A 25,473-nucleotide genomic window follows, 5' to 3' on the forward strand; every position below is an offset into this window, starting at 1 on the left:
TCATTGGTCGCTGTAGTTCTGTTTAAATATTGTGTTATAAACAAGTGGGCCCCAGTGTAGTGTGTGCCCGATGTATCAGTAGTGTAGCACGTATTGTGCCATTTATCCCTGTGGCAGTATCTTGTGCGGCGTATCACAGTGGCAGTATCTTGTGCAGCGTATCCCAGTGGCAGTATCTTGTGCAGCGTATCCCAGTGGCAGTATCTTGTGCAGCGTATCCCAGTGGCAGTATCTTGTGCAGCGTATCCCAGTGGCAGTATCTTGTGCAGCGTATCCCAGTGGCAGTATCTTGTGCAGCGTATGCCAGTGGCAGTATCTTGTGCAGCGTATCCCAGTGGCAGTATCTTGTGCAGCGTATCCCAGTGGTAGTATCTTGTGCAGCGTATCCCAGTGGCAGTATCTTGTGCAGCGTATGCCAGTGGCAGTATCTTGTGCAGCGTATCCCAGTGGCAGTATCTTGTGCAGCATATCCCAGTGGCAGTATCTTGTGCAGCGTATCCCAGTGGCAGTACCTTGTGCAGCGTATGCCAGTGGCAGTATCTTGTGCAGCGTATGCCAGTGGCAGTACCTTGTGCAGCGTATGCCAGTGGCAGTACCTTGTGCAGCGTATGCCAGTGGCAGTATCTTGTGCAGCGTATGCCAGTGGCAGTATCTTGTGCGGCGTATGCCAGTGGCAGTATTTTGTGCGGCGTATCCCAGTGGCAGTATCTTGTGCGGCGTATACCAGTGGCAGTATCTTGTGCGGCGTATCCCAGTGGCAGTATCTTGTGCAGCGTATCCCAGTGGCAAGATATTGTACAGTTTATCCCAGTGGCAGTGTATTGTGCGGTGTATCCCTGTGGCGGTATTGTGCAGTGTATCCTAGGGGCAATATATTGTGCAGCGCATCCCAGTGGCAGTGTATTGTGCGGTGTATCCCTGTGGCGGTATTGTGCAGTGTAGCATTGTGTAGTGTATCCCAGGGCTGACTTCCCCCCCTTTATCTTCCAATGTTCACAATAAATGAGGAATAATACTGGAATATAGACCAGAAGAATCTCAGCACCTTACGCGTTTCATTTACATTATCAGCAAACTCCAGGAGTCTGAGAAGAGGAACCAGGAACTTGTCACAGAGGTGGAGAAGCTGAAATGGGAAACTGAGGAATTCAGATCAGAAAAAGGTAATAGTGGGGTAGGCGGCGATAACATTCGGTGCTAGGTGATTAGTGCATGGGGACTTCTTTGGAGCGGTTCATTGGGCGAAATAGACTGAGATTCCTGATCTGGGATCATCCAGGCCTCTGCAGCTCTGAGTATACGTCACACCTGATCTACATCATTGGATAAGGGTTTAGTGTACAAGGCTACATGGCATTGCAGTATGCCCACCACTAACTGAGGCGTGTAAGTGAGTAAATGAAAGTGGATTTCCCCTGAGATAGAAGCAGATCACGGAATTACTGACATAACCACCATGGCCAAGATATGTAGACTGGGACTGATATGCTGCATGTACTCCAGTACCAGGGACTTGTGCCAGGATCTCTGCTACATATATTTATTTGGTGCCCCCTTCTCCTTTCCTTAGGTGTCAAACATCAAGAATCCCAGAACTCATTCTTAGCGTTTCTGAATGCACCTACCTCTGTGCTGGATCAGTTTGAGGTAAGTGCTTTCCCATTGTGCAGTATTGGCACTGGCAGAAGAATGACGTGACTTACGGTGCCCATATAGGGGGCAATCTGGCCAGTGGGCACCAGATTTGTCGACTCTCATAACATTTCTGTCTAAATCTGAAGGTATAGAACTGCCGTCAGCATTCGTCCATGTCTCAGGATTTGAGAGGAATACCCTTATGGTATAGTGCAGGCATGTCCAAACTATGGCCCTCCAGCTGTTGTGAAACTACAAGTCCCATCATGCCTTGCCACAGTTTTGCTATTAGGGACTGCTAAAACTGTGGCAAGGCATGCTGGGATGTGTAATTTCACAACAGCTCGAGGGCCGTAGTTTGGACATGCCTGTAATTATGGCAATTTTCAATGAGCACGCAACCGAAAGTTCTCAACCTTGTCAAAGACGGTCTGAAGCCCTTGTTGTGGTGTCCTCCTTGGTTAGGGAAAGAGGCCTATCTTCTGGTCACCATTGCAGGTGATTGTTTTCCAGTTTCCCCAACAAGGGCTTTAACTCAAGAACTGGGTCATTGCTGCACTTCTACTAGTCCAGCGATGACATCACACTCTAGATTCAGGGATCACAGATGACGCGATTCTGGGAGACGATGTTAAAACCGCAGATTGGAAGATCTCCATAAGTGAAGCCTCTACTAGTGACAGACCATTCTAAGCTGCTCATTTCCATTGGAGATGGTTTTCTCATTATACTTGTGGGGTGATCTTACATGGACAGGTCAATGGAAAAGATTAGTCTGGCACTTAGACCAAATCGTAGGCAAAGTTGCTTTACCAGCGCCCTCAGAAGGCAGAATGAATATGCAATATATCGAGTGGCACTCTTAGAATGTTTAGATGAAGAATGCACTGAAGCGAGTGCTCAATGCAATGTAACATTTCTGTTTGTTTTTAAGCCGTTGTCGGGAATGACCATTGAGAAATCCTAGGAGTGCCGCTGGATATACTGCATATTATAATATGTATACAGTATATGGAATTCAACTCTAAAGACAATCATCCACATTGCCAGTAATTAAGAGACACTTATTGGTCCTCGGTCTGTAGAAAGAGATTAAGGAGATGGGCCTACATCACCCCCTACATTTCTCTGTGTATTCATGTTTATAGGAAGAGTAGTCCCCTGGCCAGTAGGTGTTGTAGTCCTGCTGAATATCTGTTTTGTCCGCTAATGTGCTGATTTGCCCGTTTGTATTGGCTTAGTTGCTGTGTTCTCATTATAAAATGCAATGTTTGATATCCTCATCAGCTCTTGTTGTACTGTAGTTCTATGATCCTCCCGTATAATATTTCCGGTACTTGTTTCCTATCTGGGCGCCCAGGTTTTCTACGTACGGCACCGTAATGAAATCGGATCGCATCGTACACATACACGATATTGAACGATGCGATGCGATCCGATTCGATTTCCCATAGGAAACAATGTGAAATGGCTCAATTTAGCCAAATTATCATAGGAACAATAGTAAATGGGCCAAAAACACCCCTGAACATTGAAATGTCCCCCCAAAAGTAGTTGACGCCACCCCGCCATCAACGTGAACCCGAAGCGTGGCGAGCGCAGCGAGCCCGCGAGGGGCGGCGGTACGCGTCCTCCGACCTTTTCATGCCCTACTATCCACTAGGGCGTGGAGTGAGAATAGAATAGTGTGGCGAGCGCAGCGAGCCACCGAGCCCGAAGCGTGGCGAGCGCAGCGAGCCCCGCGAGGGGACGCGGATACCTTCACAGTTATACGCGTCCCCTCGCGGGCTTCCCAGGTGTCCATGGCGACGCAGACACCTGGGAAGCCCGCGAAGGGACGCGTTTACCTGTGAAGGTATCCGCGGCCCCTCGCGGGGCTCGCTGCGCTCGCCACGCTTCGGGCTCGGTGGCTCGCTGCGCTCGCCACACTATTCTATTCTCACTCCACACCCTAGTGGATAGTAGGGCATGAAAAGGTCGGAGGACGCGTACCGCCGCCCCTCGCGGGCTCGCTGCGCTCGCCACGCTTCGGGTTCACGTTGATGGCGGGATGGCGTCAACTACTTTTGGGGGGACATTCCACTGCTCTGTGGGTTTTTTTGGGGTTTCTGGCCCATTTACCATTCTTCCCTATGCTGATTTGGGTAAATTGATCCATTTAACATTGTTTCCTATGGGAAATCGGATCGCATCGCATCGTTCAATATCGTGTATGTGTACGATGCGATGCGATCAGATTTCTCTACGGAGAATAGCATGGTGCGCAATTAACTTAGTGGGCGCCCAGATAGGAAACAAGTACCATATTTCCAGAGGAAACGTTTATGTAGAAGTTTAGCCTTTACTTTATATTTCAGTTTTAAAATGGATTTTAATCACTTATTCAATAGCCTGCGAGTTGGAGGCAGGAGGGCGATTCCAGCAACACATTAAGGGGGGTATTCAATGCGCCGCCGATATTTCCGATGGGGGAAATAGTGGCGGCTTCTTATTCAATGCTGTCTTTAGGGACAGCGTTGAAGCGGGATCACGGCAGAACGGGCACGCCTGTAGAAGCTATCGGGCCCGTTCTGCCGATAATGGCCGATGGATTGTCGCGATCCCGGGCGCAGATCGCCAATCCCCGGCTGTTTTCGTGGCCACGCCCCCTTTGCGCCAATCGCCAGACGAGACATTGAATCCCGCCTGTTGTTCAGCTGTTGGGCTGACCGCAAAAGGGCCAGAATCACGGCTGTCAACAGGGATCGACAGCCGTGATCCTAGATTGAATCCCCCCCCCTAAGTATTCTAGAGCACCAGTAATTTTTAAGATAAAACCAGTTTGGCTTTACCGCGAACTCACCGCGATCGTACCTGCAACTCGCGGGCTATTAATAATAAGGGCGTAAGACATAGCAATGCTCAGATCCTTATGTAATAGCCTAGGACCGGTCTTGCCAACATGTGATTCGCCAGCTGTTGTGAAACTACACGTCCCAGCATGCCCTGCCACAGTATTGCTGTTCGGTAATGTTAAAACGGTGGCAGGGCATGCTGGGATGTGTAGTTTTATAACAGCTGGGGGAGTCGCAGGTTGGCCAGGCTTGGTATAGGAGTTTTAATTATGCCAGAGGAGCTACTTTTGTTCTGGAAATGGTGTGCGCATCATGCCATATTTGCAGGAAAGTCTGCCCCATGTCTGTAGGTCAATGACAAAAATAAATTCCTAGTTCCCAATCAGGAACATTTCTAAATGTGCAGAATGAAATCAGGTTGAATATCCCAATTATTATTGGATGCTTTATTATATCCAGATTATTGTGTGTACTGCACAGGTTCCAAAACGTGGTCCTCGAGGCACCCCAACGGTTCAGGCGATTTAATGAGCACCTCATTCAATTTGATTTGACGGTCTGTGCTGAGCCATGGATATACGTAAAACCTGGACTGTTGGGGTGCCTTGAGGGCCACGTTTTGGGACCTCTGGTGTACTGTCACTTTATAATGCCCTGCAGTGGTACGTGGTAGTTTTAAATAAAATCCGTTCAGTGTGAGTCTTCTCAGAGTGGTGTGTCCGCACTGCCCCCTGCAGGCTGTCTGTGATACTGTGCATTTCTGTGTCTGTCTCTGAGCAGCCAGTGTGTAACCTGTTCTCCTCTCTCCTGAAGCGATCTCCGTCCTGCAATCCTGCCAGTAAAGGCAGACGTGTAAGAGGCTGCCTTGCTATGTGTGCTCCCCCTTTTCTGCCTGTGGTATAAATGTCTTTGGTTTACACTCATTTCAGGCTTCTTCTGCCATTGCTGCCGCTGCATGCTCTCTGAGCTTCATGTCCCCTAGAATCCTGGCCATAATAACACTGGGGGCCACGGGGTTAGCATTGTGGTAGCCATCATTTGCACAGTGTAGGTTTAGAATTACATTATTGTTCTACGTGGTCTCTACAAGAGGAGCTTACTCCCAAGATATTGGATTATTTTTACATCAGAAATCAGAAGAAATGATTGGCTAATGGGGGGGGGGGGGGGGTTCCGGATGTTTTTGAGAAAAGCATATGTACAGCAATCGTTGGTAAGATCTGATCACTAATTAGAATGTTGGGCAAAAGTGCAATTTATCATAGAACATGGCAAGGGGGTGAGATTATTAGATTTTGGGGCGTGAGTGCTTTGCTGATGAGGGAGTAACCAGAATTCTGTAGTATATAAATACAGTATATCTACACTCGCAGATGGGAATATCAACATTTTACTGAGCAATGTTGGAAATTAATATAAATATAAAAAAAACAAGTTTTGCAATTGATACTAAGGCACTGTGGGGAGACCCACCCTTGTATGGGAACAGGTCTGTCTTCTGGTCTGCTGAAGGGCTTTAACTTAGGACCTCAGTTACCACTGCCTTGAGATCAAGTCCAGCAGAGCCCCACCTCCTAGTGATTACTGTGAGATCAAGTCCAGCAGAGCCCCATCTCCTAGTGATTACTGTGAGATCAAGTCCAGCAGAGTCCCACCTCCTAGTGATAACCGTAGGAGATCAGGTCCGGCAGAGCCCAACCTATAGTGATTACCGTGAGATCAAGTCCAGCAGAGTCCCACCTCCTAGTGATTACTGTGAGATCAAGTCCGGCAGAGCCTTACCTCCTAGTGATTACCGTGAGATCAAGTCCAGCAGAGCTCCACAACCTAGTGATTACTGTGAGATCAGGTCCGGCAGAGCTACACCTCCTAGTTATTACTGTGAGATCAAGTCCAGTAGAGCCCCATCTCCTAGTGATTACTGTGAGATCAAGTCCAGCAGAGCCCCACCTCCTAGTGATTACTGTGAGATCAAGTCCAGCAGAGCCCCACCTCCTAGTGATTACTGTGAGATCAAGTCCAGCAGAGCCCCATCTCCTAGTGATTACTGTGAGATCAAGTCCAGCAGAGTCCCACCTCCTAGTGATAACCGTAGGAGATCAGGTCCGGCAGAGCCCAACCTATAGTGATTACCGTGAGATCAAGTCCAGCAGAGTCCCACCTCCTAGTGATTACTGTGAGATCAAGTCCGGCAGAGCCTTACCTCCTAGTGATTACCGTGAGATCAAGTCCAGCAGAGCTCCACAACCTAGTGATTACTGTGAGATCAGGTCCGGCAGAGCTACACCTCCTAGTTATTACTGTGAGATCAAGTCCAGTAGAGCCCCATCTCCTAGTGATTACTGTGAGATCAAGTCCAGCAGAGTCCCACCTCCTAGTGATAACCGTAGGAGATCAGGTCCGGCAGAGCCCAACCTCTAGTGATTACCGTGAGATCAAGTCCAGCAGAGTCCCACCTCCTAGTGATTACTGTGAGATCAAGTCCGGCAGAGCCCTACCTCCTAGTGATTACCGGGAGATCAAGTCCAGCAGAGCCCCACCTCCTAGTGATTACTGTGAGATCAGGTCCGGCAGAGCTCCACCTCCTAGTTATTACTGTGAGATCAAGTCCAGTAGAGCCCCATCTCCTAGTGATTACTGTGAGATCAAGTCCAGCAGAGACCCACCTCCTAGTGATAACCGTAGGAGATCAGGTCCGGCAGAGCCCAACCTCTAGTGATTACCGCGAGATCAAGTCCAGCAGAGTCCCACCTCCTAGTGATTATTGTGAGATCAAGTCTAGCAGAGCCTTATCTCCTAGTAATTACCGTGAGATCAGGTCCGGTAGAGCCCCACCTCCTAGTGATTACTGTGAGATCAGGTCCGGCAGAGCTCCACCTCCTAGTGATTACTGTGAGATCAGGTCCGGCAGAGCTACACCTCCTAGTGATTACTGTGAGATCAGGTCCGGCAGAGCTACACCTCCTAGTGCTTACTGTGAGATCAGGTCCAGCAGAGCCTCACCTCCTAGTGATTACTGTGAGATCAGGTCAAAAGAATTTGATAGCAAAAAAATGTATATGATTGTCGCATAAACAAAAAAAGCCATTTTTGTGCATGCGCACACATCTTCATCCTGGCCACATATGCACAGAAGCACTGTTGTGTGGCTCGTCAGTGGGACCATCAGAACACCATGGCGACAATCAATGGAATGCCACCATCGAATGGTAAAACTACTACCATCGAAACAAAAACATTGATGCTAGTGAAACATTTTGACGTCCATCCCTAGCCCCACCCATTCAAATATGTTTGAATGACCAACGAGCGTGGCTCTGAAGCGAGGGAGTTGGTTGTACATCGATGCATCGTCCCCACTGCCTAAGCCCAGAGAATCCTTAGGCGGAGGATAGTTTTTGCAGGGGATCTCAGGACCCACTGGTCCTTCTCCTGACAGCTGCTCACTGGCCAGAGTGGCCGTAGAGCTGGTTTGTACATTTACTGGTTTATATCGGGCCCCTTCCATACAAAATACGTTGTCCTTGTGTTATCATAATACTCCTCCATACTATTTCCCATGCCAACCATTCCTACCTGTAGCGGGAGGCTAACCCGTGTCCCCTTATTAACACCGCTAACCAGGCCACAGAGTGCGGCCACAGTGCTGCTTTCTCTAAACCACTTACAGTCGCTGGTTGAGTTGGTTTTGCTGTTAGTGTTGCGTGTACACAGCCGGGGAGCACCCCTAAGTAATGCAGGAGCTTCTCCCAACCCCCCACCAGGGTCACCCATTCTATAATTTGGGAGAGTTAGGCCGCTCGTTCTACCTGAGTTGCATTCATCCCTTAGAATTAGGGGCAGGGTCACCAGCATATCTTGGTATTGAGCAACCTGTTCCCTTTCTGTGTTTCCAGATGGATTCCGTGGACAATTTTACCCTGTCCAACACCCCTTCACGCGACGAGGACGTGAAATCTCAGGTCATATCGCGCTCCAGGTCTCCGTCAACCATGAGCGACATCGAGCCCAGTGAGGTACCTACTCCCCTCCTCAGTTGCAGTGCTCCTCATGGTGTAATACCATGTGGACAGGCCTTTATTGCCTGTTTAGATTTTGTTATATTTGTATTTGGTTATAATGGAATGGTTACTCTGCTGCTCTCTGGTGGCAATGAAGGAGTATTATTGTTGTATCCTGTTTTCTCCAGAATAAATCCTTCTTGTTGGTTACAGTATACACACACACGTGGGCAGTCAGGTGGCGGCTAGTATAGTGTATGTGTAGTATAATGTGTGTGGGTAGCCGGCATAGTGGAACCACGTGATTTATCATGTGGGCATGTTTAGGGTCACATGGCTGGTATAGTAGGTGTGGGTGGCCAGCTTATAGGAACCACGTGATCGGTGTAGTGGTATAATGTATGTGTTAGGGCACGTGGCTGGTATAGTAGGTGTGGATGGCCAGCTTATAGGAACCATGTGATTGGTGTAGTGGTATAATATATGTGTAAGGACACGTGGCTGGTATCGTAGGTGTGGGTGGCCAGCTTATATGAACCACGTGATTGGGGTAGTGGTATAATGTATGTGTACGGCACATGGCTGGTATAATAGGTGTGGGTGGCCAGCTTATAGGAACCATGTGATCGGTGTAGTGGTATAATGTATGTGTAAGGGCACGTGGCTGGTATAGTAGGTGTGGGTGGCCAGCTTATAGGAACCATGTGATCGGTGTAGTGGTATAATGTATGTGTAAGGACACGTGGCTGGTATAGTAGGTGTGGGTGGCCAACTTATATGAACCACGTGATTGGTGTAGTGGTATAATATATGTGTAAGGGCACGTCGCTGGTATAGTAGGTGTGGGTGGCCAGCTTATAGGAACCACGTGATTGGTGTAGTGGTATAATGTATGTGTAAGGGCACGTCGCTGGTATAGTAGGTGTGGGTGGCCAGCTTATAGGAACCATGTGATTGGTGTGGTAGTATAATGTATGTGTAAAGGCACGTGGCTGGTATAGTAGGTGTGGATGGCCAGCTTATAGGAACCATGTGATCGGTGTAGTGGTATAATGTATGTGTAAGGGCACGTGGCTGGTATAGTAGGTGTGGGTGGCCAGCTTATAGGAACCACGTGATTGGTGTAGTGGTATAATGTATGTGTAAGGGCACGTGGCTGGTATAGTAGGTGTGGATGGCCAGCTTATAGGAACCATGTGATCGGTGTAGTGGTATAATGTATGTGTAAGGGCACGTGGCTGGTATAGTAGGTGTGGGTGGCCAGCTTATAGGAACCACGTGATTGGTGTAGTGGTATAATGTATGTGTAAGGGCACGTGGCTGGTATAGTAGGTGTGGGTGGCCAGCTTATAGGAACCATGTGATTGGTGTGGTAGTATAATGTATGTGTAAAGGCACGTGGATGGCCAGCTTATAGGAACCACATGATTGGTGTAGTGGTATAATGTATGTGTAAGGGCATGTGGCTGGTATAGTAGATGTGGATGGCCAGCTTATAGGAACCATGTGATCGGTGTAGTGGTATAATGTATGTGTAGGGGCACGTGGCTGGTATAGTAGGTGTGGGTGGCCAGCTTATAGGAACCATGTGATTGGTGTGGTAGTATAATGTATGTGTAAAGGCACGTGGATGGCCAGCTTATAGGAACCACATGATTGGTGTAGTGGTATAATGTATGTGTAAGGGCATGTGGCTGGTATAGTAGATGTGGATGGCCAGCTTATAGGAACCATGTGATCGGTGTAGTGGTATAATGTATGTGTAGGGGCACGTGGCTGGTATAGTAGGTGTGGGTGGCCAGCTTATAGGAACCATGTGATTGGTGTGGTAGTATAATGTATGTGTAAAGGCACGTGGCTGGTATAGTAGGTGTGGGTGGCCAGCTTATAGGAACCACATGATCGGTGTAGTGGCATAATGTATGTGTAAGGGCATGGGGCTGGTATAGTAGGTGTGGATGGCCAGCTTATAGGAACCACATGATTGGTGTAGTGGTATAATGTATGTGTAAGGACACGTGGCTGGTATAGTAGGTGTGGGTGGCCAGCTTATAGGAACCACATGATTGGTGTAGTGGTATAATGTATGTGCAAAGGCACGTGGCTGGTATAGTAGGTGTGGGTGGCCAGCTTATAGGAACCATGTGATCGGTGTAGTGGTATAATGTATGTGTAAGGGCACGTGGCTGGTATAGTAGGTGTGGGTGGCCAGCTTATAGGAACCACATGATTGGTGTAGTGGTATAATGTATGTGTAAAGGCACGTGGCTGGTATAGTAGGTGTGGGTGGCCAGCTTATAGGAACCATGTGATCTGTGTAGTGGTATAATGTATGTGTAAGGGCACGTGGCTGGTATAGTAGGTGTGGGTGGCCAGCTTATAGGAACCACATGATTGGTGTAGTGGTATAATGTATGTGTAAGGACACGTGGCTGGTATAGTAGGTGTGGGTGGCCAGCCTATAGAAACCATGTGATTGGTGTGGTAGTATAATGTATGTGTAAGGGCATGTGGCTGGTATAGTAGGTGTGGGTGGCCAGCTTATAGGAACCATGTGATCGGTGTAGTGGCATAATGTATGTGTAAGGGCACGTGGCTGGTATAGTAGGTGTGGATGGCCAGCTTATAGGAACCACGTGATTGGTGTAGTGGTATAATGTATGTGTAAGGGCACGTGGCTGGTATAGTAGGTGTGGGTGGCCAGCTTATAGGAACCATGTGATTGTTGTAGTGGTATAATATATGTGTAAGGGCACGTGGCCGGTATAGTAGGTGTGGAAGGAAAGCTTATAGGAACCACGTGATTGGTGTAGTAGTATAATGTATGTGTAAGGACACGTGGCTGGTATAGTAGGTGTGGGTGGCCAGCTTATAGGAACCATGTGATTGGTGTGGTAGTATAATGTATGTGTAAAGGCACGTCGCTGGTATAGTAGGTGTGGATGGCCAGCTTATAGGAACCATGTGATTGGTGTGGTAGTATAATGTATGTGTAAGGGCACGTCGCTGGTATAGTAGGTGTGGGTGGCCAGCTTATAGGAACCATGTGATTGGTGTGGTAGTATAATGTATGTGTAAAGGCACGTGGCTGGTATAGTAGGTGTGGAAGGAAAGCTTATAGGAACCACGTGATTGGTGTAGTGGTATAATGTATGTGTAAGGGCACGTCGCTGGTATAGTAGGTGTGGGTGGCCAGCTTATAGGAACCATGTGATTGGTGTGGTAGTATAATGTATGTGTAAAGGCACGTGGCCGGTATAGTAGGTGTGGAAGGAAAGCTTATAGGAACTACGTGATTGGTGTAGTGGTATAATGTATGTGTAATGACACGTGGCTGGTATAGTAGGTGTGGGTGGCCAGCTTATAAGAACCACGTAATTGATGATATGGATTAGTATAGTGTATGTGTAATGGCACGTGGCTGGTATAATATGTGTGGTTGGCGACTTAGTGGAATCACATAATTGAATGGTGTGGGCTAGGATAGTGTATTGTAAGGGCACGTGGCTAGTATAGTATGGCCAGTGTCCATCTTGGTGGATCCATGTCATAGTGAACTAGTATAGTATGTAGGTACGTGGCTGACGTGTTGGTGGCCGGCCTAGAGGAACCACGTTATCTAGTCTAGGAGTATGTGGCTAGTATGAAATAGAAGACATTGTTGTACATTGTGGACGTTAGATATTGGCACGTTAGATCTATTAGGGATCCGGATAACACAGGCACATGTGTCTACTACCTTTTCCTTACAGACTGCTGATCACCCTCCTCGCTCAGCGCAGACCCCGACAATCAGAGCTTCATACCTCAGCTCAGGCTCCTCAGTCCTCAAGGTAACACACAGGATGCACCAGTTATTTCAATCATGCCCTTTACCTTCTGTGTCTGTCCTATTGGCTCTGCTGCCCGACTGACGGGCCGGCCCGGCTCTGCTGTCCGACTGACTGACAGCCATTAAGTTTTGCCATAGAAAATTACGTTATGCACCTGTGCAGTACTGAGACAATACATTAAATCTTTTGTCTTTTCTAGCCCAAAGCGCACCAGTTTGTGGTCAAGTCCTTCAGCACGCCAACAAAATGTAATCAGTGCACCTCTCTGATGGTGGGGCTGATCCGGCAGGGGTGTACATGTGAGGGTGAGTATAACTGCGCACCCTCGCTACTCATAGACCGTCCTATTGGTTACTCCTCGCTGCTCACAGGCCGTCCTATTGGTTACTCCTCGCTGCTCACAGGCCGTCCTATTGGTTGCTCCTCGCTGCTCACAGGCCGTCCTATTGGTTACTCCTCGCTGCTCACAGGCCGTCCTATTGGTTACTCCTCGCTGCTCACAGGCCGTCCTATTGGTTACTACTCGCTGCTCACAGGCCGTCCTATTGGTTACTCCTCGCTGCTCACAGGCCGTCCTATTGGTTACTCCTCGCTGCTCACAGGCCATCCTATTGGTTACTCCTCGCTGCTCACAGGCCGTCCTATTGGTTACTCCTCGCTGCTCACAGGCCATCCTATTGGTTACTCCTCGCTGCTCACAGGCCATGCTATTGCAGTATAGGGTTATTGTGTTACTGAGATCCTAGGAGCAGTGAGGTGGCATCTCAGTGGGTGGCATCTCAGTGGGTGGCATCTCAGTGGTTATCCTGTAGAACTACACATAACGGCCTGCCCTGCCACACGTTCAGCATGTCTTAATAGTAGAATAAATGAGAGATAGTAGCGCTAATGATAGAGTATATTTAACAACCTACTAAATGTCCTAATAGTAAACTGTATCCAGGCATGCTGGGATGTGCAGCAGCTGGAGAGATGAACGTTGAATACCCCAGTCATTGGCCTGATATTAGTTCTAAAGGAGAGTGGTATAGTCTGTGGCTGAGACCATATAGCAATCGCACCGTTACGTCCTGCAAGCTCCTTGTGACCATGGACATTGTGCTGTAATTCTGCTGCACAGGGCTGCAGCACCCGCTCAGTGTACATACCCTGTGCAGCACCCGCTCAGTGAACATACCCTGTGCAGCACCCGCTCAGTGTACATACCCTGTGCAGCACCCGCTCAGTGTACCTACACTGTACTGCGCAGAGGTGCAGCACCCGTTCAGTGTATGAACTGTGCTGCGCAGGGGTGCAGCAATCACTCAGCATACATACACTGCTGTGCTGCGCAGGGGTGCAGCAATCACTCAGCATACATACAGTGCTGCGCAGGGGTGCAGTACCCGTTCGGTGTACATACACTGCTGCGCAGGGGTGCACCGTACCTACACTGTGCTGCGCAGAGGTGCAGCCCCCCACTCAATGTATATACACTGTGCTGCGCAGGAGTGCAGTGTACCTACACTGTGCTGCGTAGATGTTTAGCACCCATTCAGTGTATGTACTGTGCTGTGCAGGGGTGCAGCACCCACTCAGCATATATACACTGTGCTGCGCAGAGGTGCAGCACTCGTTCAGTGTACCAACATTGCTGCACAGGGGTGCAGCACCCACTCGGCATACATACACTGTGCTGTGCAGGGGTGCAGCGTACCTACACTGTGCTGCGTAGAGGTTCAGCACCCATTCAGTGTATGAACTGTGCTGCGCAGGGGTACAGCACCCACTCAGCATACATACACTGCTGTGCAGGGCTGCAGCAATTACTCAGCATACATACACTTTTCTGCGCTGAGGTGCAGCACCCAATCAGTGTGCCAACACTGTGCTGCTCAGGGGTGCAGCACCCGCTCAGTGTACATTAAATTATATCGGTATTGCACCCTCACTGGACCCATTCCCTAATGATGTGAACGATTTGTCTTTGCAGTGTGCGGCTTCTCTTGCCATGTAACTTGTGCGGATAAGGCCCCCTCGGTCTGCCCCATCCCCCCCGAGCAGACTAAGGGACCACTGGGCATTGACCCCCAGAAGGGAATTGGGACGGCGTATGAAGGCCATGTTCGGGTAAGGATATTGTAACATGATAGTGAGACTGACCACTCCCGCACGCTGTAAATGAGCACCTGGTAATAGCAGCCTCTGCCTCTCCTGCTGCTTCATTCCTCTGGCCATGCTGGGAATTGTAGTTCCAATACAGCCGGAGAGCCATAGATTGCCCAGAACTCTGCGTTATACCCTGTATACTCAGGGCCATTTATATCAAGCTTCAATAGTGATCAACTGGAGAGTAATAAACAACCAGCCAATCAGCTCCTTACTGTCATTTGTTCAAGCCCATTCATCGCCATGGCAGTTAGGAGCTGATTGGCTGGCTGTTTACCACTCTCCAATTTATCACTTTTTGAAGCTTAGCGTATCTGGCCCTCAGTGAGGGGCGATTACCAGGTATCAATCTGACGTACGCATTTCTCCCCAGGTGCCCAAGCCCGCCGGAGTGAAGAAGGGCTGGCAGCGAGCGCTGGCGGTAGTGTGTGACTTCAAAATCTTCCTTTATGACATGCCGGAGGGAAAGGCCTCGCAGCCCTCGTGTGTGGTCAGCCAGGTGATCGATATGAGGTACATAGCCCAGAAAGCCACTGTTATACCCCTGGTGGCATGGACTCTTGTGAGAGTGTGCATTCCTGAGCTGGTTTTCTGTTACAGGGATGAGGAGTTTGCAGTGAGCTCGGTCCTGGCGTCTGACGTCATCCACGCAAATCGCAAGGATATTCCCTGCATCTTCAGAGTAAGTGACGTCCGGCCGGGGCACTGAGGGTGTGTATGACGATTCCGGCACAAAGACCGCAAAATGCCAGTGAATGCGTTGTTTGGAAACGTGTGATCTCTGCGCACTGTATGACCCCTCACCTGCTCCGCTCTCCATTCTCTCCCAGGTGACGGCCTCTCAGCTGTCCGCATCCAGCAATAAGTGCTCTATCTTGCTCTTGGCGGACAGCGAGAGCGACAAGAGCAAGTGGGTGGGCGTGCTGAACGAGCTGCACCGGATCCTGAAGAAGAACAAGCTGAAGGACCGATCCGTCTATGTGCCGAAAGAGGCCTATGACAGCACGCTGCCGCTCATCAAGAACACCCAGTCAGCCGCCATCCTCGGTGAGTAGTTCCTAAATGTAAAAAGTGGAGCAATTCTGTCTCCATTATATATCTGTGTACGTCTCCACTTCTACCAGTGTATTGATGAAGTCCTCTAGACTCCCACTGCTTGCCGCACACATTCACTGTTACCTAGAAGACTGTAAGCCTGGCACCCAGCAACTGAGCTAGGCATTTACGTCACGTATTCACCTCTTTCACTTTGCAAGGTATAAAAGCACGTACCTCCATTTGCGACTCCAGTTCTCAAGTGATCCAGTGGTCCATGTTTTCAGGATTGTCTTTGTGAACCAGTGTGTTAATTATTGAGGCAGCCAAATTGACTAAGTCACCTGTGCATTATTGAAGAAATCCTGAAAACATGACCTGTTGGTGGATTACTATAATCCCACTGCAGCGTCACTGAGGCTGCCCCACATCTCTGCTACAACAGGCGCGAGCAGAGGACGGCGCAGGTTAAGTCAGTATCTAATGACAGAGGCTCTGGCTTACCGGCTGCGCAGGCTGTGCGAGTACCACCGGCAATCACTCAACATATCGTTATGGAGCTGGGACAAACCGATATCACCACAGGGATTAGCAGGAATCTGCTTACTAGTTTCACAACGAATGCTGCGCCATCCCAGTGCGCAGCCGCAGTGAATAACCGCCACTTTCTCCATGTCCCATTGTCAGCGTTTGTAACCACCAATTGCTTCTATTCCTGTACAGATCATGAAAGAATCGCCTTGGGAAATGAAGAAGGACTGTTTGTTGTGCATGTCACCAAAGATGGTAAGTATCCAGCAGCACCTGATGGGACGCATAGTGTAACGTCATTCACCAAGTACTAAAATGCATATCATTAGGGTCGTGGACAACAAGACTGTCCACCAGGTGGAGCTCATTCCCAACATTTGAGCCACACATACTCTTGAACGTACTGGGCGTTGATCAGGATGTGACTAAAGAGATACAAGGAGAGGAGGCATCTAATGGGGGTGTTGACGTGGTGGCTGCAGACTCTGGAGCTTAATGGCCTACATTGGAGGTCATTAGAGGAGACCATTAACCAACATCAGCGTGGTGTTGGTCTCCTCTTTTGAGAAATCCCAAGAGGTGTGGGCATGTGTGTTATATGTGGAAACTGATTGGAAAGAAGCTGCATCCAATCAGGAGCCACATGCACTCAACGCCTCCTCTCTCTGCTCGGTTTTACACCGCTTTGTAAAGCAGCTGAACAGGAGACAAATGAGCAGGTAACGGTGGAGGACCCGGGGTGCCGTATGACACTCCCGACAGTTGGGATTCCAGTGGTTATTAGTCCAACATTGGAATCCGACAGTCGGGATCGAGACTGACGGCTATTTTCCCTTGTGAGGGTCCATGACCCCCATAGAGGGAGAATAGAATTTGTTGTTGGCATAGCAAGCCTCTGAGCCCGCAGCGTGGCGAGCACAGCGAGCTTCATAGCGCACACCCTCCTGTCGGAGTCCTGGCAGTCAAGATTCTAATGACGGTCGGAATCCTAACTGTCTGAGCGTCATACCACACAGGAGGACGCGGGATTGGGGGATAATAATCGCAGCTGGTTCCTCTATCATGCATCTTCTTTATACTGTAACATCCCCCCCCTGTTGTCTTTCTACAGAAATCATTAGAGTCGGGGACAACAAGAAGGTCCACCAGGTGGAGCTCATTCCCAACGAGCTGTTAATAGCTGTAATATCGGGGCGGAACCGCCACGTCCGCCTCTACCCTATGGCCTCCCTGGATGGGAGAGAGACTGAGTTCTTCAAGCTGGCGGAGACGAAAGGCTGCCAGGGCATAGTGTCCGGCCAGGTGAGGCACGGGGCACTTACCTGTCTGTGCGTGTCAATGAAGAGGCAGGTTCTCTGCTACGAACTGAACCAAAGCAAGACGCGCCACAAAAAGATCAAGGAGATCCAGGTTCCGGGCAACGTCCAGTGGATGGCCATATTTAACGAGCGGCTCTGTGTGGGCTACCAGTCGGGATTTATCCGGTATCCTCTACATGCAGAAGGGAGTCCCTACAGCCTCCTCCACGCTGATGACCACACGCTGTCTTTCATCACGCAACAACCCACGGACGCCATTTGCGCTGTGGAAATCTCAAATAAGGAATATCTGCTGTGTTTTAGCAGCGTTGGGATTTATGTTGATTGCCAAGGTCGGAGGTCACGGCAACAGGAGTTGATGTGGCCGGCGGTCCCGTCGTCATGCTGTAAGTTCCTGTAGCTGCCGATAGCTCAGGAGGTCTCCACGCCTCCTGTGCTTCTCCCTTATGTTTTTAATAATTTGGGTAGGTAGTGTGTGGGATCATATCCCTAGTTCAGAATAACTAGAGGAAGCTGATTGTATTAAATCAGAGGTGAGATGTTCTAATAATCTCGTGTATATTTCGGGGGTTCTATTCCTGTAATACGTGAATGTTATATTGCCGTGACCATTGCTGTACTTAACTCAGTTACTCTGCGATGGATCAGAGACCTAGTGGTCATTCTAGCACCATGCACCTGTCTCAACCCCTGCAGTTCCTCCTTCCGGCCTGAGGTGGTGCTCCAGGCAGGAAAGAGGATGCGGACCAGAGTGTGCTAGAAGCACCAGAGCAGAGAGCGTCACCTCCATGCAGGAAAGAGGAAGATACAGACCAAAATGTGCTAGAAGCACCAGAACAGATAACGAAACCCCAGGCAGGAAAGAGAAAGATACATACCAGAGTGTGCTAGAAGCACCAGAGGAGAGAGCAACAGACCAGAGTGTGCTAGAAGCACCAGCGCAGAGAGAGACACCCCAGGCAGAAAAGAGGAAGATACAGACCAAAGTGTGCTAGAAGCACCAGAGCAGAGATCATTACCCCAGACAGGAAAAAGGAAGATACAGACCAGAGTGTGCTAGAAGCACCAGAGCAGAGATCATTACCCCAGACAGGAAAGAGGAAGATACAGACCAGAGTGTGCTAGAAGCACCAGAGCAGAGATCATTACCCCAGACAGGAAAGAAGAAGATACAGACCAGAATGTGCTAGAAGCACCAGAGCAGAGATCATTACCCCAGACAGGAAAGAGGAAGATACAGACCAGAATGTGCTAGAAGCACCAGAGCAACAATCATTTCCCCAGACAGGAAAGAGGAAGATACAGACCAGAGTGTGCTAGAAGCACCAGAGCAGAGATCATTACTCCAGACAGGAAAGAGGAAGATACAGACCAGAGTGTGCTAGAAGCACCAGAGCAGAGATCATTACTCCAGACAGGAAAGAGGAAGATACAGACCAGAGTGTGCTAGAAGCACCAGAGCAGAGATCATTACTCCAGACAGGAAAGAGGAAGATACAGACCAGAGTGTGCTAGAAGCACCAGAGCAGAGATCATTACCCCAGACAGGAAAGAGGAAGATACAGACCAGAATGTGCTAGAAGCACCAGAGCAACAATCATTTCCCCAGACAGGAAAGAGGAAGATACAGACCAGAGTGTGCTAGAAGCACCAGAGCAGAGATCATTACTCCAGACAGGAAAGAGGAAGATACAGACCAGAGTGTGCTAGAAGCACCAGAGCAGAGATCATTACCCCAGACAGGAAAGAGGAAGATACAGACCAGAATGTGCTAGAAGCACCAGAGCAGAGATCATTACCCCAGACAGGAAAGAGGAAGATACAGACCAGAGTGTGCTAGATGCACCAGAGCAGAGCGCAACACCGCAGGCAGAAAAGGGTTGTGACAGGTGCCGGGTGCTAGAATGAACGCGGACACATTTTCTGTATGTTAGCATTTTGTCAGCTGTATGCCCCAGATATGTGTATGTATACTCTATAGGCACCATTATTGCTATTGGCACTCCCTTCCCATATCTGTTATATACCTACCTTTCTGTATCCTCGCCTCGCAGAATACAGAGAAGAGGAGTATGGGTCGAATGGTTGACAGTGCCTAGGTCAACCACTATTGGTCGACAGTCGAAAGGTTGACACAAGTTTTTCACGTTTTGTTGGGTCTATGTTGACATAGACGACGTATATAAGTGTACCACATCCCCATATCCTCGCTGCGCTGGGCACGCTATTATATTCTCTCCCTGTGCCCACTGGGTTGGTAAAGTATGAACAAGTCAGTTGAAGAAAAAAAAAATCATGTCGACCTTTGTCCATGTCAACCTTTTGAATATGTTGACCTAATGCATGTCGACCAATAGTGGACGACCTAATGACTACCTCTTTACTGTTGAACATTCGACCGCATACCAGAGAAAACCCAAGTGGTATAACCGCTGTAGCCTAACTGGTGGCTCTTCCCATTGCCACCTGCCGACCAGGTTCAAGGTGGTGCAGTGACCAAAACCGGGGGTTGGTGTTTTTCTTTATATTATGTGATTTGTAGCGGTCTTCTATCAATGTATGAGGGAGGAGAGAGCGATTTGTAGGGGGATGGTAACCTGGTATACCTACTGACATGTCTGCCGGCATGGTAGGAAACTAGCACAGTTAGTGGCTACTGATCACTAATGAGCGGTGATTGGTGGATAAGAAGCATGGTCATTTACTGACCCAGGACCTATCACTACTGATCTTTCTCTGAGCCGCATTCCCCGCTGTTGTATCATAACAAGTAACAGGTGCGTCACCAGCAATGATCAACTGCAATGTATGACGTAAGCAGCGGCATCAAGAGGGGACAAGTGACGTTACTGGGTATTACGTTCCATGTACACCGGACATTAGAAAGTTGTGTAATGCACATGCTCAGTATCACTCCACGCATCATTACCGACCCCCCTTGGAATGCCCAATGTTGACTATATCATCATCCAGGAATGTAGCAGGTGTGTGTGTTTGGGGGGGGCATGGCTATTACCGCTGCTGTTGGAGTATTACTGGGCATGGCTATTACCGCTGCTGTTGGAGTATTACTGGGCGTGGCTATTACTTGGTACCGCTCTCACCACTGCTGTTGGGGTATGACGGGGCGTGGCTATTACCGCTGCTGTTGGATTATTACTGGGGGTGGCTATTACCGCTGATGTTGGAGTATTACTGGGCATGGCTATTACCGCTGCTGTTGGAGTATTACTGGGCATGGCTATTACCACTGCTGTTGGAGTATTACTGGGCATGGCTATTACCGCTGCTGTTGGAGTATTACTGGGCATGGCTATTACCGCTGCTGTTGGAGTATTACTGGGCATGGCTATTACCACTGCTGTTGGAGTATTACTGGGCATGGCTATTACCGCTGCTGTTGGAGTATTACTGGGCATGGCTATTACCGCTGCTGTTGGAGTATTACTGGGCATGGCTATTACCGCTGCGGTTGGAGTATTACTGGGCATGGCTATTACCACTGCTGTTGGATTATTACTGGGCGTGGCTATTACCACTGCTGTTGGAGTATTACTGGGCATGGCTATTACCGCTGCTGTTGGAGTATTACTGGGCATGGCTATTACCGCTGCTGTTGGAGTATTACTGGGCGTGGCTATTACCGCTGATGTTGGATTATTACTGGGCATGGCTATTACCGCTGATGTTGGATTATTACTGGGCATGGCTATTACCGCTGCTGTTGGAGTATTACTGGGCATGGCTATTACCGCTGCTGTTGGAGTATTACTGGGCGTGGCTATTACCACTGCTGTTGGAGTATTACTGGGCATGGCATTACCGCTGCTGTTGGATTATTACTGGGGGTGGCTATTACCACTGCGGTTGGAGTATTACTGGGCGTGACTCTCGCCGTTGCAGTCGGGGTTATTAATGGGCGTGGCTCTCACTGCTGCTGTTGTGGTATTACTAATGCTGTGCCGGGTGTGGTTCCTCCTGGGACTATATAGCAGTCATAGTAGTGGTGCATAGGACAGCGATGCTGTAACCATAACAACCACGGACAAGACTTCTGATTATATTATGTGATAACATCGTCCATTGGGTTCTATCTTTTTCTATGTAACAGGTTATGTTCCTCACACTCATTATTGGAGAGAGAAAAAATAGCCATATATTAAAATATTTTCTAGCCTATCTACCTAATGAGGTGATGATTTCGATAATCTCAGTTCTTTTTCCGCTTGCAGGCTACAATGCCCCTTACCTGTCAGTATACAGCGAGAATGCTGTCGACATCTACGACATTAATTCCATGGAGTGGATTCAGACCGTTCCACTTAAGAAGGTAAAATGTGACGCTGACCGGTGATGTCATGGTCACCAGATCTGGGAGATGTCTAATGCCTGCCCAAATATTGGGATAGTGGGAACCCCCCCCGATTCTCCTCTGATATGTAAACTGTTTTATTCCTGCGAGTACAAAGGACGGTTAATTCCTTGTACTGACATGAGCTATGGCTTCTTGCAGTAGTGGAGCCACAAGTCCCAGCATTCTCCGCCGGCTCGATAGCTTGCTGAGCGTTGTAGTTCCACAGATCACATGACTCTGCTTTATGGGACATAATCCAGGCTTTTCTTCTTCCCTGAGCTCTCTTTATCTCTTTCCCCCCTGCAGGTGCGGCCACTGAATACGGAGGGGTCACTCAATCTTCTGGGGTTGGAAACCATACGACTTATATATTTCAAAAATAAAATGGCTGGTAAGTGACTGTTACTGCTCGCTGGTCTGTACTGGGCTTTACTGGGATTGCAATTCAGTTCTATTGCACTCGTACAACACTGCTGCGTGATGGCAATTTGACGTTGGCCAAGGGTCTGAGGGATGTTTTGGGGGTGCTTCCTACACCAGCCAAGGTGATATTACCAGTATAATAAGATTTGTGATATGGGAATACAGGTTGAGTATCCCGTATCCAAAATGCTCGGGACCAGGAGAATTTTGGATAACGGATTATTCCGTATTTCGGAATATTTTAATATTTCAATTATGTATTTTGAAGTATCTTGCATGTATGCTGTATAAACACATAAAATACACACAAATATATTTTATTACCACATAAAATACACACAAATATATTTTATTTGTTCAAAAAACAAGGTTTGAAAACATGAAACAAAATTTGTGTACTATCTCAGATATTGAATTTGAATGCTAAGCAATCATTGTCTTGTACATATATAGTGCCAGTTACATATCATGTACTCAGTAGTGCTGTTACATATGTCCCCAGTGAGTTTTTAGAAAAAAAAATGTTTTTTTTTTCACTTTCTGGAATGTATGGTTTTCGGAATAATTCGGATAACGGATACTCGGATACGGGATACTCAACCTGTATAGACTTAGTGTTCCTTCTCCCCCCCCCCCCAGGACTTAACACAGATACAACTGAAGCTCCAACGAGCTGTAACTTAGAAGTTAGGAAGATAATGAATAAAACTGTAAAGCTTCCCCCCCCATACACGATGCGACTTCTCCGTATGCGTTCCCACTCTCCGCTGCTGTCCGGATCGGAGGTCAGCCGTGCAGCGCGTCAGCTCTCTGATACGATGCACACGGGATCGCGCATCAGATTGGATCTAGGCCCTTATTCAGATCTGATCGCAGTACAAATTTGTTCTCAAAATGGGCAAAACCATGTGCACTGCAGGTGGGGCAGATGTAACATGTGCAGAGAGATTTAGATTTGGGTCAGGTGTGTTGAAACTAAACACTAAATTGCAGGGTAAAAATAATGCAGCCAGTATTTACCCTGCACAGAAGCAAAATAACTTGCACAAATCTAACTCTCTCTGCACACGTTACATCTGCCCCACCTGCCCATTTTGAGAACAAATTTGCGATCAGATCTAAGTTAGGGCCCTAAGGACAAACACATGCAATTTGGCCACTTTTCACCCGATTTTTCGACCCGTTCTGTCGGAATCGGGTGTAAAGTGGCCAATTCGCACTAGTGCATGGCCAGTTTCGGAACTATAAGAAAAGGAACTTGCAGTGATACTTTAGTTGTAGCCCCATGTACATTCCTTTCTCATAATAAGAAAACAATCGGGCGTGACAATCAAGTGTTCGCATAGGCTGCTCCCAGAAGAAGATGGTAAGAAATTAGATAATTGAAACCAATCAATTTTATACACATATGTATTTGTATATATATATATATATGAATAAAAGAGAGCACCACACATCTGAAAGAATATATAAATGATTATTTGAAATTTATTAGCTAAAATTAAATTAGTTAAAAATAAATAAACATAAAATCAACTTGCACAATATATGTAGAATGTTTTCAATAATAATGCAACAGGGCAACTCCTCTTAAAGAATTCAGGGAGATACTGTAGTAATCAATTGATAAAACCAGCTCCGGAGTGGTACGTCACCTGCAGGTTTAGATTTAGTAAGACCTTTTTGAGTGAATCAACAGAAAACGTTCTCCGTATAAAACAGGGTAGATGATATGAAGTAATTAATATTGGTACAGTTCCTTTTATTCCCTTGATAAAGGGATATAGATAGCAAAATCCACTGTTAATCTATTGGTTGGAATATCCACAGTCATTGAGAAAAGTGTTCCAACCCTTATATTAAATTGTAGCAGTACCTCTTTGCATATAGGTCTCCAAATCCCTGCAGTAGCCTAGGAGGATGTCCCGGGTGCAGGCTCTCGCTACAACCCGCTCGGTGGTCAGCTGTGATCAGAAAACGTTTTCTGTTGATTCACTCAAAAAGGTCTTTCTTACTGAATCTAACCCTGCAGGTGATGTACCACTCCGGAGCTGGTTTTATCAATCGATTACTATCTCCCTGAATTCTTTCAGAGGAGTTGCCTTGTTGCATTATTATTTAAATCATTATACATATATACATATATACATATATTGTGCATGGTGATTTTATATTTATTTATTTATTTCTAACTAATTTAATTTTAGCTAATAAATTTCAAATAATTTATATATTCTTTCAGATGTGTGGTGCTCGCTTTTATTCAAATATATACAAATACACATGTGGATAAGATTGATTGGTTTCAATTATCTAATTTCTTACCACATTCCTTTCTCAGGTTGAAGTCCCCTCTAAGACTTGCATGGCAGGCCTTCCCATGCAGCAGAATGAGGGTAGGAGCATGGCGCCTTCATTGGCGCTTTTGCACCCAAATGTGCCCCTGCCATGCCCGTGTTATTACCAGCTTTGAGAGTGACCCGTTTCATGGTGGCAATGCAGCAAGTGCATTCTGGGGTGTTACTAATCCCTACTGAATATCGGCTAAACGCGTTACAGGTAACAAGGGTCACCTTACACTTGGGATTATGTATGCAGCAGAGATCTGCTGGGAATCCCAGTGACAAGTAACTGGTTTTTAGCCTCTTAACCAGTGACATCTGTAATAATTGCCGACTGTATAATCCCAATGCTACGCTGGCTTACTATCTCTATTGTAATGATAGCAGAAAGGTAAAACGCGTCTCCACGTGTAACACTGTACTGAGTGCAGATAGCAGGGGATCATTACTACTCTGGGTGTGCGGATGAGAGCATAATAAATCAAGTACAAATGTGTAAGTGGATAATGTGGATTATCATTGCATTTCAGAAGGCGACGAGCTAGTTGTTCCAGAGACGTCGGACAACAGCCGGAAGCAGATGGTTAGGAATATCAACAATAAGCGGCGGTACTCCTTCCGCGTTCCGGAGGAGGAGAGGATGCAGCAGAGGAGGTAAGTGCTCCGCTATCACTTAAGAGTTTCATTTGTGTAATTGACGCGTTTCGCTCTATTTGAAGATTGCGGCATGTGTGATAGTCCTGGTCTTACTGCTCAGGGGATATGGTCTGGTTTCCAGTACTGTGTGGAGACTTGCTGTTGATAAATTATAGTAGACTTTGCCCATGAATGTATTCAGAAACCAGGGAAGTGGGAGCATTGATTAAACAAGACCTAATAACGACGAGTGGTCACAAGTGGGTGTGCACACAGATAAGGGGGAAGAGTGCCACGATTATGCTTCCCTGCACTCCTGGGATTCTTAAACAATAGCCGTGTCCGGGTGCCCACCCCACCCCTCTCTCGGCACTCCCCCGAT

General features: G+C 47.8%; 1 protein-coding gene across 7 annotated transcripts in view; it reads left to right on the forward strand.

The window, feature by feature from the left end:
• Positions 1–25,473, forward strand: part of CDC42BPA (CDC42 binding protein kinase alpha) — a 109,983-nt gene that overhangs the window by 75,671 nt on the left and 8,839 nt on the right. For 2 of the 7 annotated variants that reach the window (XM_083175519.1, XM_083175525.1), the window contains exons 19-33: positions 1,072–1,163; positions 1,571–1,647; positions 5,250–5,366; positions 8,366–8,485; positions 12,223–12,303; positions 12,503–12,608; positions 14,276–14,412; positions 14,825–14,964; positions 15,052–15,133; positions 15,282–15,498; positions 16,210–16,272; positions 17,129–17,722; positions 21,569–21,666; positions 21,997–22,081; positions 24,986–25,109. In XM_083175519.1, coding sequence (XP_083031645.1) covers positions 1,072–1,163; positions 1,571–1,647; positions 5,250–5,366; positions 8,366–8,485; positions 12,223–12,303; positions 12,503–12,608; positions 14,276–14,412; positions 14,825–14,964; positions 15,052–15,133; positions 15,282–15,498; positions 16,210–16,272; positions 17,129–17,722; positions 21,569–21,666; positions 21,997–22,081; positions 24,986–25,109 — 2,133 coding nt within the window. The remainder of the gene's footprint in view (positions 1–1,071; positions 1,164–1,570; positions 1,648–5,249; positions 5,367–8,365; positions 8,486–12,222; positions 12,304–12,502; positions 12,609–14,275; positions 14,413–14,824; positions 14,965–15,051; positions 15,134–15,281; positions 15,499–16,209; positions 16,273–17,128; positions 17,723–21,568; positions 21,667–21,996; positions 22,082–24,985; positions 25,110–25,473) is intronic. The other 5 variants (XM_083175523.1, XM_083175526.1, XM_083175522.1 and 2 more) reach the window with 4 other exon arrangements.

This window comes from Crinia signifera, chromosome 3 (assembly GCF_055691185.1).
Source record: "Crinia signifera chromosome 3, ASM5569118v1, whole genome shotgun sequence".
NCBI lineage: Eukaryota > Metazoa > Chordata > Amphibia > Anura > Myobatrachidae > Crinia > Crinia signifera.